Source organism: Ovis canadensis, chromosome 16 (assembly GCF_042477335.2).
Source record: "Ovis canadensis isolate MfBH-ARS-UI-01 breed Bighorn chromosome 16, ARS-UI_OviCan_v2, whole genome shotgun sequence".
Classification (NCBI taxonomy): domain Eukaryota; kingdom Metazoa; phylum Chordata; class Mammalia; order Artiodactyla; family Bovidae; genus Ovis; species Ovis canadensis.
This window is the reverse complement of record NC_091260.1, coordinates 53,384,532-53,397,654: the sequence shown is the minus strand read 5'-3', so window position 1 is coordinate 53,397,654 and position 13,123 is coordinate 53,384,532. Positions and strand designations below refer to the sequence as shown.

Below are 13,123 nucleotides of genomic sequence, written 5' to 3'. Positions count from 1 at the left end.
CATATTTAATTTTATAATTTGATGAGTTTAGACTCAAACAAACACCTGTGAAACCATTGCCACAGTCAAGGCAATAGACATATCCATCAGATTCAAAAGTTTCCTTGTGTCCCTTTTTTTGTGTGTGGTAAGAACACTTAACATGAGATCTACCCATTTCATAAGTTTTTAAGGGAACAATACAGTGTTGTTAACCACAGGCAATACGTTGTATAGCAAAGCTCGAGCCATATTCATCTTGTGTAAGTGAAACTTTATACTTGTTGAACAGCAACTCTCCACTGTCCTTTAGCAACCACTGTTCTCTTCTCTGCCTCAGTGAGTTTGACTATTTTAGATTCTCCTATATGCGGAATCTTGTAGCATCTGTCCTTCTGCGACTGACCTGTTTCACTTAGCATAATGTTCCTAGGCTCATTCATATTGCCAAAATGACAGAATTTACTTCTTTTTTAAAGTTGAGCAATATTCTGTGATATGCCTATACCACATTTTCTTTATCCATTCATTTGTTGATGAACATCTGGGTTGTTTCCATCCATATCTTGACTACTGTGAATAATGTCACTACGAACTTGGGAGTACAGATATCATTTTAAGATCCTGATTTTATTCCTTTCGATATATACCTAGAACTGGAATTGCTAGGTCTTATGGTAAAAATTAAATTTTAATCAAATATTAAATATTTAAATTTAATTAAAGTTAAACATGTATATAAGTATTTTAATTTAATCAAAATCAAATATTTAAATTTAATCAAAATTAAATATTATGATTTAATTAAAAGCAAATATTTTAATTTAATTAAAACTAAATTATTTTTAATTTTTTGATTTTTTTCCATGGTGGCTGCATCATTGTACAGTCCCACCAATGGTGCACAGGATTCCAATTTCTCCACATCCACACCAATACTCACTATCTTATGTGTGTTGGTAACAGCCATCCTAACAGCTGTGAGGTGATAGCTCATGAGTTTCACTTGTATTTCTCTGTGTTTAATGATGTTGAGCACCTTTTCACATATCTGTTGGTCATTTGCATATCTTCTATGGAGAAATGTCTATTCAAGTCTTTTTAAATCAGGTTATTTTTCTGCTATTGAATTGTAGAAGTTTCTCATATGTTTTAGATATTAACTTCTTATTATATATATAGTATGCAAATTTTTCTCCCACCCTGTAGGTTTCCTCTTTACTCTGATGGCTATTTCCTTTCCTGTGCAGAAGTGTATCACCAATTCTTGACCTTGTCTTCTGAACTGAAGAGTATCCTGTCTTGAGTATTACATAGAGAAATGAGGTCCCAGTCTTTCACTGGGGCTTTTACCCCTATGTAAGTGAATAAATAATTTTTACTACTTAAAATACTTACTTTAAGAAGTATTTCCTTACCTAATTCTCATTTTTTTCATCATAACTTAACACTGTTTTACTTAGGAAATTCTCATATAACAGGACTGAAATACCAACTGGTGCCTTGACCTAATCCACTGAGAAGGTCATTCTTTCTTTCTGCAGTCCCTTGGCAAAGGCAGAGACTGGAAGAATGCCTAGTTCCAAGATGAGATTCATTCCCAGCCAATGGAAATTTAGTGTGAAGATAAGGCCAGTTATGCTTGCCTGAGAACAGGTAAATGACATTGTCCTTAACAAATGGGGCAGCAGCAATAATGCTTTCTCACCATAACACTGAGGGCCAGGAGCCTGGATCTGGTCTTCTGGAGAGATATGTGGCCCAGAGAAATTGCCACCTGGGTATTCAGCCAATCACTGAGTTGGCCAAAACGGCCATGACAAAGAACAAAGAAGAGGCAGAAAGATTGTGAGAGCAATGAGAAGGGAATCTAACAGGACAGCTAGGAAGACTGTCGGGCAAGGCTGAGGACTCAGCTGGGGTTAAAGACATTGATTTATAAGGAAATCCACAAAGTTGAATCATAATTTTAAGAAGTGTACAGTAGACTTATTATAAGAGCAAAAATCATTATAGTGGGTTGATCAGAATCTGGGTCCTAGGGTGAGAGGCTGATGGATGGCTAAGAGAAGACCAGGAGATGGTTGATGTGATAGTTTAAGGCATCAAGGCTGTTTTGGAAGGAAATGAAGCCAAAGCTGCACTGACTGGGAGAAAGGGAAGAGCAAAGGAACTGAAAGTCAGAGAGCTGGTTACCAAAAGAAAGGGGTGAGTGAGCTGGAAGATTGGTGTCCTGTCTTAAGACAGCAGGTAAGACTGCAAAGCTGGGGTAGTAGGAAGAGGGTGGGGATATCTGTTCATATATTTTAAAGCTTATTGCATGTCATACTTGTGATTAAAAATAGAGGACATCCTGAAAAGTCATTGTTTAAATTTGTATCTGTGATAAATAAGCTTAGAAGTTCAGAGAATAGAAAGGCCAGAAATAAACTCATGCATTTATGGTCAGTTAACGTGACAAAGGAGGCAAGAATATGCAATGGGGAAAAGACTCTTCAATAAGTGGTGCTGAGAAAACTGGACAGCTACATGTGAAAGAGTGAAATCAGAACATTATTTAATATCATATACAAAAATAAACTCAATATGGATTAAAGACCTAAATGTAAGACCAGATACTCAAAAACTCCTAGAGGAAAACATAGGCAGAACACTCTTTGACATAAATCACAGCAATATTATTTTGGATCCATCTCCTACAGTAATGGAAACAAGAACAAAAATAAACAAATGGGACCATATTAAAATTAAAAGCTTTTGCTTTTGCTTAAAAGCAAAGGAAACCATAAAGAAAATGAAAAGACAACCTATGGAATGGGAGAAAATATTAGTAAATGAGGCACCTGACACGGGACTAATTTCCAAAATAAGCAAACAGCTTACACAGCTCAACAACAACAACAAAAATTTTTTAATTAAAAAATAGAAGACCTAAATAGACATTTCTCAAAGAAGATAAACAGATAGCCAATAAGTACATGAAAATACACTCAACGTCACTAATTAGCCAAATGCAAATCAAAACTAAATGAGGCATCACTGTACACTGGTCAGAAGGGCCATCACTGAAAAATCTTCAAATAATGAATGCTGGAGAGGGTGTGGAGAAAAGGTAACCATCCTACACCACTGATGGGAATGTAAATTGGTGCAGCCACTTTGGAAAACACCATATAGGTTCCTTAAAAAGCTAAAAATAGAGTTGCCAAATGATCCAATATCCTATTCTTGGGCATATATCCAGAGAAACTTTAACTCAAAAAGACACATGCACCCCAGTATTCACAGCAACACTATTTATAGTAGTGAAGGTGTGGAAGCAACCTAAATGTCCATCAATAAATGAATGGATAAAGACAATGTGGTATATATGCACAATAGAATATTACTCAGACCACGGGGCACTAGTAGTAAAGAACCGGCCTGCAATTCAGGAGAAAGAAGAGACACAGGTTCGATCCCTGGGTCAGGAAGATCCCCTGGAAAAGGGAATGGCAATCACTCCAATATTCTTGCCTAGAGAATCCCATGGACAGAGGATCCTGGCAGGCTACAGTTGATAGTGTTGCAAAGAGTTGGACATGTGAAGTGACATGCATGCAAAGAAGAATGAAATAATGTCATTTGCAACCACATGGATGGACCTAGAGATTGTCATCCTAAGTAAAGTAAGTCAGAGAAAGACAAATACCACATAATATCACTTATATGTGGAATCAACAAAAATGATACAAAGTAACTTATTTATGAAACAGAAATAGACTCACAGACACAGAAAACAAACTTAGCTACCAAAAGGGAAAGAGGGAAGAGGGATAAATTAGGGATTCGAGATTAACAGATACATAAGGGATGGAGCCAAAGCAAAAACAATACTCAGTGGTGGATGTGACTGGTGCAAGAAGCAAGGTCCGATGCTGTAAACAGCAATATTGCATAGGAACCTGGAATGTAAGGTCCATGAATGAAGGCAAATTGGAAGCGGTCAAACAGGAGATGGCAAGAGTGAACATCGACATTCTACGAATCAGCAAACAAAAATGGACTGGAATGGGTGAATTTAACTCAGATGACCACTATACCTACTATTGCAGGCACGAATCCCTTAGAAGAAATGGAGTAGCCATCATGGTCAACAAGAGTCTGAAATGCAGTACTTGGATGCAATCTCAAAAACGACAGAATGATCTCTGTTTGTTTCCAAGGCAAACCATTCAATATCACAGTAATCCAAGTCTATGCCCCAGCCAGTAACACTGAAGAAGCTGAAGTTAAATGGTTCTATGAAGACCTATAAGACCTTTTAGAACTAACACCCCAAAAAGATGTCCGTTTAACTATACGGGATTGGAATGCAAAAGTAGGAAGTCAAGAAACACCTGGAGTAACAGGCAAATTTGGCCTTGGAATGCAGAATTAAGCAGGGCAAAGACTAATAGAGTTTTGCCAAAAGAACGCACTGGTCATAGCAAACACCCTCTTCCAACAACACAAGAGAAGACTCTACACATGGACATCACCAGATGGTCAACACCGAAATCAGATTGATTATATTCTTTGCAGCCAAAGGTGGACAAGCTCTATACAGTCTGCAAAAACAAGACCAGGAGCTGACTGTGGCTCAGATCATGAACTCCTTATTACCAAATTCAGACTTACGTTGAAGAAAGTTGAGAAAACCACTAGACCATTCAGGTATGACCTAAATCAAATCCCTTATGATTATACAGTGGAAGTGAGAAATAGATTTAAGGGCCTAGATCTGATAGAGTGCCTGATGAACTATGGACCGAGATTCATGACACTGTACAGGAGACAGGGATGAAGACCACCCCATGGAAAAGAAATGCAAAAAAGCAAAATGGCTGTCTGGGGAGGCCTTACAAATAGCTGTGAAAAGAAGAGAAGTGAAAAGCAAAGGAGAAAAGGAAAGATATAAGCATCTGAATGCAGAGTTCCAAAGAATAGCAAGGAGAGATAAGAAAGCCTTCCTCAGTGATCAGTGCAAAGAAATAGAGGAAAAGAACAGAATGGGAAAGACTAGAGATCTCTTCACGAAAATTAGAGATATCAAGGGAACATTTCATTAAAAGATGGGCTCGATAAGGGACAGAAATGGTATGGACCTAACAAAGCAGAAGATATTAAGAAGAGGTGGCAAGAATACACAGAAGAACTGTACAAAAAAGATCTTCATGACCAAGATAATCATGATGGTGTGATCACTCACCTAAAGCCAGACATCCTGGAATGTGAAGTCAAGAGGGCCTTAGGAAGCATCACTATGAACAAAGCTAGTGGAGGTGATGGAATTCTAGTTGAGCTCTTTCAAGTCCTGAAAGATGATACTGTGAAAGTGCTGCACTCAATATGCCAGCAAATTTGGAAAATGCAGCAATGGCCACAGGACTGGAAAAGGTCAGTTTTCATTCCAATCCCAAAGAAAGGCAATACCAAAGAATGCTCAAACTACTGCACAATTGCACTCATCTCACACACTAGTAAAGTAATGCTCAAAATTCTCCAAGCCAGGCTTCAGCAATACTTGAACCGTGAACTTCCTGATGTTCAAGCTGGTTTTAGAAAAGGCAGAGGTACCATAGATCAAATTGCCAACATCTGCTGGATCATCGAAAAAGTAAGAGAGTCCCAGAAAAACATCTATTTCTGCTTTATTGACTATGTCAAAGGCTTTGACTGTGTGGATCACAATAAACAGTTTACAATTCTGAAAGAGATGGGAATACCAGACCACCTGACCTGCCTCTTGAGAAACCTATATTCAGGTCAGGAAGCAACAGTTAGAACTGGACATGGAACAACAGACTGGTTCCAAAGAGGAAAAGGAGTACATCAAGGCTGTATATTGTCACCCTGCTTATTTAACTTCTATGCAGAGAACATCATGAGAAACGCTGGGCTGGAAGAAGCACAAGCTGGAATCAAGATTGCTGGGAGAAATATCAATAACCTCAGATATGCAGATGACATCACCCTTATGGCAGAAAGTGAAGAGGAACTAAAAAGCCTCTTGATGAAAGTGAAAGAGGAGAGTGAAAAAGTTGGCTCAAAGCTCAACATTCAGAAAACGAAGATCATGGCATCTGGTCCCATCACTTCATGGGAAACAGATGGGGAAACAGTGGAAACAGTGTCAGACTTTATTTTTTGGGCTCCAAAATCACTGCAGATGGTGATTGCAGCCATGAAATTAAAAGACGCTTGGAAGGAATGCTATGACCAACCTAGATAGCATATTGAAAATCAGAGATATTACGTTTTAAACAAAAGTCCGTCTAGTCAAAGCTATGGTTTTTCCAGCAGTCATGTATGGATATGAGAGTTGGACCATAAAGAAAGCTGAGCACTGAAGAATGGATGCTTTTGAACCATGGTGTTGGAGAAGACTCTTGAGAGTCCCTTGGACTGCAAGGAGATCCAACCAGTCCATTCTGAAGGAGATCAGTCCTGGGTGTTCTTTGGAAGGAATGATGCTAAAGTTGAAACTCCAGTACTTTGGCCACCTCATGCGAAGAGTTGACTCATTGGAAAAGACTCTGATGCTGGGAGGGATTGGGGGCTGGAGAAGGGGATGACAGAGGATGAGACGGCTGGATGGCATCACTGACTCGATGAACGTGAGTTTGAGTGAACTCTGGGAGTTGGTGATGGACAGGGAGGCCTGGCATGCTGCATTTCATGGGGTTGCAAAGAGTCAGACACGACTGAGCAACTGAACTGTGCTGAACTACCCTATATGAAATAGATAAACAATAAGCTACTGTATAGAAGCTACCTATTGATCTCTACCTACTATTTAGCACAAGGAACAATATTCAATACCTTGTAATAACCTACAGTGGATAAGAATCTTAAAAAGCATATATATATATATATATATATATATATATATATATTCCCTGGTAACTGAGCTAAAGAATCAGCTCAGGTAAAGAATCCTCCTACCATACAGGAGACCCCAATTTGATTCCTGGGTCTGGAAGATCCCCTGGAGAAGGCATAGGCTACTGACTCCAGTATTCTTGGTCTTTTCTGGTGGCTCAGACAGTATCTACCTGCAATGCAGGAGACCTGGGTTCAATCCCTGGGTTGGGAAGATCCCCTGGAGGAGGGCATGGCAACCCACTCCAGTATTCTTGCCTGGAGAATCCCCATGGACAGAGGAACCTGACAGGTTACAGCCCATGGGGTGGCAAAGAGTTGGACATGACTGAACAACTATGCATAGCAAGCACAGCATACTGAATTACTTTGCTGAATACCTGAAACACTGTAAATCAACTATACTTCAATAAAAAGTAAATTACATACAAAGAAAGAAGAATACCACGTTACCTAGGGAGAGATATTAGCCCAGCCCTTTACTTCATATAAGATTCAACAGCAGAAGAGAGAAGAGCAATGTTTACAAAATTTAGGGGGAAAGACAGTGTGATGCTCCAAATTTTGTACCTAGTCAAGTGTCCTTCAAGAATAAAAGCAAATTTATACATATTTTTAAATGAGAAAGAACTCTGAGGATGCTATACCCATTAACGCTAAAAAATCTAGCAGAAGATGAGTGTAAATCCTCCCCCAAAAAGGACAGGAAAAAATAAGTTGACTGCAAATACCACTTTACTTAATATCTTAGCCTTGTGTAGATACAGAGGGTAAATGAAATAGTATACAAAAATTCAATAAATAGAAAAAAAACGAAGCTTAGAAATCCAGTACAGTTTAAAAAAAATTGGGAGAGGAACATACTTACTTCCCCTACAAAAATTCAGTTCTGATCAACATTCAATAATTTCCTTGATAACAAAATCTGCAAATCTAACATGCCAAAATGGTGGCAAGTATCATAATTTCAAAATAGCTAAGTATATGAGTATAAGCAACTATAGCAGGTATTCATATGACCATAAACAAACATTTTCATATACACAAAGATGAATCAGACACCATATACATTTTTTTCTGATGGTGTAACTTTTTCTTTCAATACATGTTCAAATTCCCTTTGAAAAAAACTGTAGTAAATGAATAAGAAGACTAACAAAAGCTGAAAATGACTACAATCTGGATCTTTAAAAGATAAATTGCATTTAGGCTATTAAGGTAAATTTGATTTGACATAATTTCTCAGCTTAAAAACTTAGCTCAGTGTGGTACACACAGAAAGTGAGTAATTAATGTTTCTGAAAGACCTTCACTGGTTTCCAGAAAGAAAAAAACAAGCTGAGAGAATCTGACTTATTCTACTAAGCTGATTTAATTGCCTTCAAGAGAGATACCCAACACCCCTTATATTTCCATACAAACTACTTGCTTTTTCCATCAAAAGCTAAATACAGTCTCTATACAGGCAAAGGTATTTAGGTCTAACAGATAATTTTAGCATCACATTCATTTCTTGATGACTAAAGTTCTCAGCCTTTAACAGCATATGGCAATCACCTGAGGAGTCTTAAAAATACCAATGCCTAGTCTCCACATCCAGGTGATTCTGAATTAATAGGGTGGAGATAGAACCAGACATCAGTATGGTTTTTAAAAGCTCTCCAGCTGATTTTAATAGTCAGCCAGGCCTGAGAACCACTGTATTAAATGGCCATGGGCTGTTGGGGCCTAAATTAGCCAAACTTTTTCCTACTCTGGGGAACAGACCTAACCTAAAATATATTAATTATTTTTGGCTCTTTGTAGCTACAATGGTAATTAGTGTGTCAGGAAGAGAATTTTGCCTGAGTTCCTTCTAATTTAGAGTCTGATTATGACCTGCTGTTAGCTCACTCAGTCCTGGGAAACATATACTGCCTCCCTGTGCTTTGGTCAGGACTGAAATAAGTCCATCAGCAATGGCAGGGTGATAAATTCACCTTCCCAGAGTGCTAAACACTGATGGCCAGGATCTTCTCATGATGATAACTCAGTCCAGTGGAAAAACTGTGACAATTACTTGCAAAAATGAGTAAAATATATTAAGAGGTTTTGGTGTGCCATGGGCTCTGTTAAGGGCTTTACATATAAAACTCTATTTAATCTAAAAAGATATGTTAATATCTCAATTCTGTGAAAGATAACTGAGTCTTAAAAAGATGTATAGAGTTACACAGCTTGGAAATAGTGGTACTGGGTTCATATTCTAGAGCCTAAGCACTAAGTCCTTGTGCTTTACTAATAGTTGATTATTTTTATATAGCTTTTCTTTCATTGATTAAAAACACCTTCTCTTTATTTATTTTTGGCCATGGCGCATGGCATGTGGGATCTTAGTTCCCTGACCAGGGATCAAACCCATGCCCCCAGCTGTGGAAGCGCTGAGTCTTAATCACGGGACCATCAGGGAAGTCCCCAAAACACCTCCTCTTTAAACTGAGGTTTATGACCAAGCACTGGATCTCAAACCTTGTTCCTTAGTTCCTTGCAAAATAGACTGTAAGCAGTGGGAGGAATTCCTCAGTGGTTGTACATATAAATGCATTAAAAAATCAGTTTGGTCACGTGGTCATGTCTGACTCCTTGTGACCCTGTGGACTGCAGCACGCCAGGCTGCCCTGTCCATCACCAACTCCCAGAGCTTGCTGTAACCCATATTCATTGAGTCGGTGATGTCAATTCTGATTAAAAATCAGACCCAAGTAATTTATATAAAGGCAAGAGTTTCCTAATGGAGTCAATGTCAAAAGTTAAACTGATATCAGAAGACCTGGTTTATAATTATCAGTCTATAATTATTCCATCTCTCTTCCTAAGGTGATCATATTAGTGATCAAGGTGAATTAAATATCAAAATGCTTTGTGAAAAACACTATATAATAATTTATTAGTTTTTCCTCAAATTTACTGTTGCCAAGTAACCAATGAGAATTCAAAGTCACTGAAATAATTCAAGTTGCCTTTTCCTAATAATTCCTCCAAAGAATTATTCCTCCAAAGAACAATTTGATTCTTCTTCAGTTTGACTCAGCTCCATGCCTGAAACATCACAGAGCACATCAATAGCTCAAGAAATGAAGACAACAGTAGGAGGACATTTGGTTTCTAACTGTGACCTTGATGAAAACTGAAAAGTCTTGTCTCACAGACTATAACAACACCAGTCCACATGCAAATACCACAAAAGCAAAAGATGGAAACATCTAACTTTCCAAATTAGTAAAAAATCATGATTTTATAGAGTTGTAGATTAAGGAAACATACCCAATACCTTACACATGCCATTAATACAGACATTTCTGCTGTTGCCACCTTCAAAGCAAGGGGTACCATCAATGACAGCATCCAGCATTTTTTCGGAAAAGTGGCCATCTATGGGTCGGCAGTAGAGCTCACAAGGACGTGCTGAAGTGAAAAAGAGACAAATCCTCACACGTTAGCTTCCCAGCTCAGCACCCTTCCCCCAGGGTTTGTACACAGGACCCCTCCCGCCCAGGTGTCATCAATCTGGAGATTCCCATCTTCTACCTTTCTATGACACATGCTGTAATGGGAACTTCTTTCTTTTAAAGAGGTTTACAACAAATTAAATTGGGAAGACTGCTTTAAAATGCTGGCTTTTGTTACAAATGAGGAGACCTTTCAACCCAGTGTTGAACTGTGCTTATAAAAATAAGGTATTGAGTATCTGGGGTTAACCTAGAAGATAAGTAATAGAAACCAGAGATGCCAGACTCCAGACAAGCATGACGCTTGCCTATTGTTTGTAGCAAAGTAAGCAGACCGCTGCGGGAGATGCTTCCATGGGGGCCAGCTCTTTACTAATACCACTGCTGCTGCTGCTGCTAAGTCGCTTCAGTCGTATCCGACTCTGTGCGACCCCATAGACGGCAGCCCACTAGGCTCCCCCGTCCCTGGGATTCTCCAGGCAAGAATACTGGAGTGGGTTGCCATTTCCTTCTCTAATACAGGAAAGTGAAAAGTGAAAGTGAAGATGCTCAGTCCTATCCGACTCTTAGCGACCCCATGGACTGCAGCCCACCAGGCTCCTCCATCCATGGGATTTTCCAGGCAACAGTACTGGAGTGGGGTGCCATTGCCTTCTCGGACTAATACCACTGCCACAATCATAAAACAACCCAACAAATATTCTCCCTTGGTCTCTTCAAGAAGTCCTTGGACACAGGTTTACAACCACACAGAAACAAAAGATCTGTGTTTTATCCAAAGCAGAAGCCAACCTGCTTATCACAGTGGTCCCTCCCACCATGCTAGGTCCTGCATTGAATCCATTTTAAGCTTCAATTTTCTATTCCCTTGTGAATGAAGATGGGTGATCTCTCACATATAAATGTTCTAAAGATTTATTTAACAAAATTCATATCTATTTGGAAGTACTTACAATAACCAGAAAAGGAGATAACTTTCAAAACATAAATTGCCTTAAAAATTGTAATAGGTAATACATGTACATGCATGCATGCTAAGTTGCTTCAGTCATGTTTAACTCTTTGCCATGCTATGGATTGTAGACTGCCAGGCTCCTTTGCCTATGGGATTGTCCAGGCAAGAATACTGGAGTTGGTGGCCGTGCCCTCCTCCAGGGGATGTTCCATGACCCAAGAATAGAATCCGTGTCTTTTAGGTCTCCTGCGTTGGCAGACAGGTTATTTACCACTAGGACACCTAGGAAGCCCTATATGTGTATATAATAATAATTTAAATAGTAATTTTCTTTGAATATAATGTCTTTTTTAAGTGAAAAATCTAAGACTATCTCCTTCAGAAATGTCCTTTTGGGATCTCTTCTGGGTCTGTCTACTAGGGAAATGCTGTTAATTTCTTGGTGTTGTGACCAGCTGAGGGCTTGATGAGACCAGCCTTAGGTCCATTTGCCATGAACAAATGGACTCTAGGCATGGGTACTCAGGGATGCCATGATCCACGTGGTCAAGAAGTAAAAATGCACAACTGACACAAATCTAACTATGAGCAAAACTCAAACATGGGCACTCGGGAGAAATTTGAGTCAGAGCTTCTAAAGCATCTGCTCAAAATTTGAAGATGAAAGGTAAAAGTGCATAAAGAATACCAACTGATTTTATATAAAGTGCAGTGGACAATTTGTCTGAGAATATAAATGAAGTTAACATGAGTTGGAGAGATCACTCCACAAAGCGCCAACGGCAAAGGACCAGTAGACTCCAGGAACAAGACATAACCCAGGATTATTGTAAATCTTCATTTCTGGCAGCATGATTAGTTCTGTCTGCCTGAATTGGAATAGAAGTGCTTAGAGTAGCGATCTGGGAACAATTCTGCTCTTTCAGAGATGAGAGCATCCAACCAGGTGTGCTGAGTCCATGTGAGCTGGGAAGCAACTAAGAAAATATCAGGCTGTCAAGCAGAAGGACAGAGGCAGGGGAAGCACTTTTAAATGAGGCTTTGATGTGAGCTTTAGAATTTAGATTTGAGATTTTGTATTGATATCGGGACACATTAAACCCAAAGAGGAAGCACCCCTGAATTATTGTGGAGCTTTTCTAAAGGAATTACCTGTTTCAGCCTGCTGGGGAAGGCTGGGACTAGAGGTGCCTAAACTGAAAAGTGAAAGTCACTCAGTCATGTCTGACGCTTTGTGACCCCATGGGCTATACAGTCCATGGAATTCTCCAGGACAGAATACTGGAGTGGGTAGCCATTCCCTTCTCCAGGGGATCTTCCCAATCCCAGGATCGAACCCAGGTCTTACGCATTGCAGGTGGATTCTTTACCAGTTGAGCCACAAGGGAAGCCCAGAGGTGCCTAAGGATGCAAATTTTAAGAAAACACTCATTCTTAGGGTTGTAAAAATGGGTCCTTGTGGCCAGTAAAACCCCCATCCAAAGGCATTTTGAATTCCAAACTGGTGAAGTTCCAATGTTTTCCTTAGTTATATTTCCTCTGGGCTTGTCCTGATTGACTCACTTCCTGAAGGATAAAACTATTCAGAGATTTGGTGGGTGTTACTTATTTAGTGAGCGAACAGGAATTTTTGCTTGTTAAAATAACAGCCAGTGTATTACCTGAACATTATTTACCAGATCTTGTGCTTTGCAGTCGTTACGTTATGTCATTCTAACAATCACAACCACCCCAGGATGTTCAGCTCACTTCAGTTCAGTTCAGTCACTCAGTCATGTCCGACTCTTTACGACTGCAT

The 13,123-nt window shown here is 39.2% G+C and overlaps 1 protein-coding gene across 1 annotated transcript in view; it reads right to left on the bottom strand.

Moving 5' to 3' along the window:
• Positions 1–13,123, bottom strand: part of ADAMTS12 (ADAM metallopeptidase with thrombospondin type 1 motif 12) — a 407,364-nt gene that overhangs the window by 127,025 nt on the left and 267,216 nt on the right. The window contains exon 13 of the mRNA XM_069555948.1: positions 10,193–10,326. Within this exon, the coding sequence (XP_069412049.1) occupies positions 10,193–10,326 (134 nt within the window). The remainder of the gene's footprint in view (positions 1–10,192; positions 10,327–13,123) is intronic.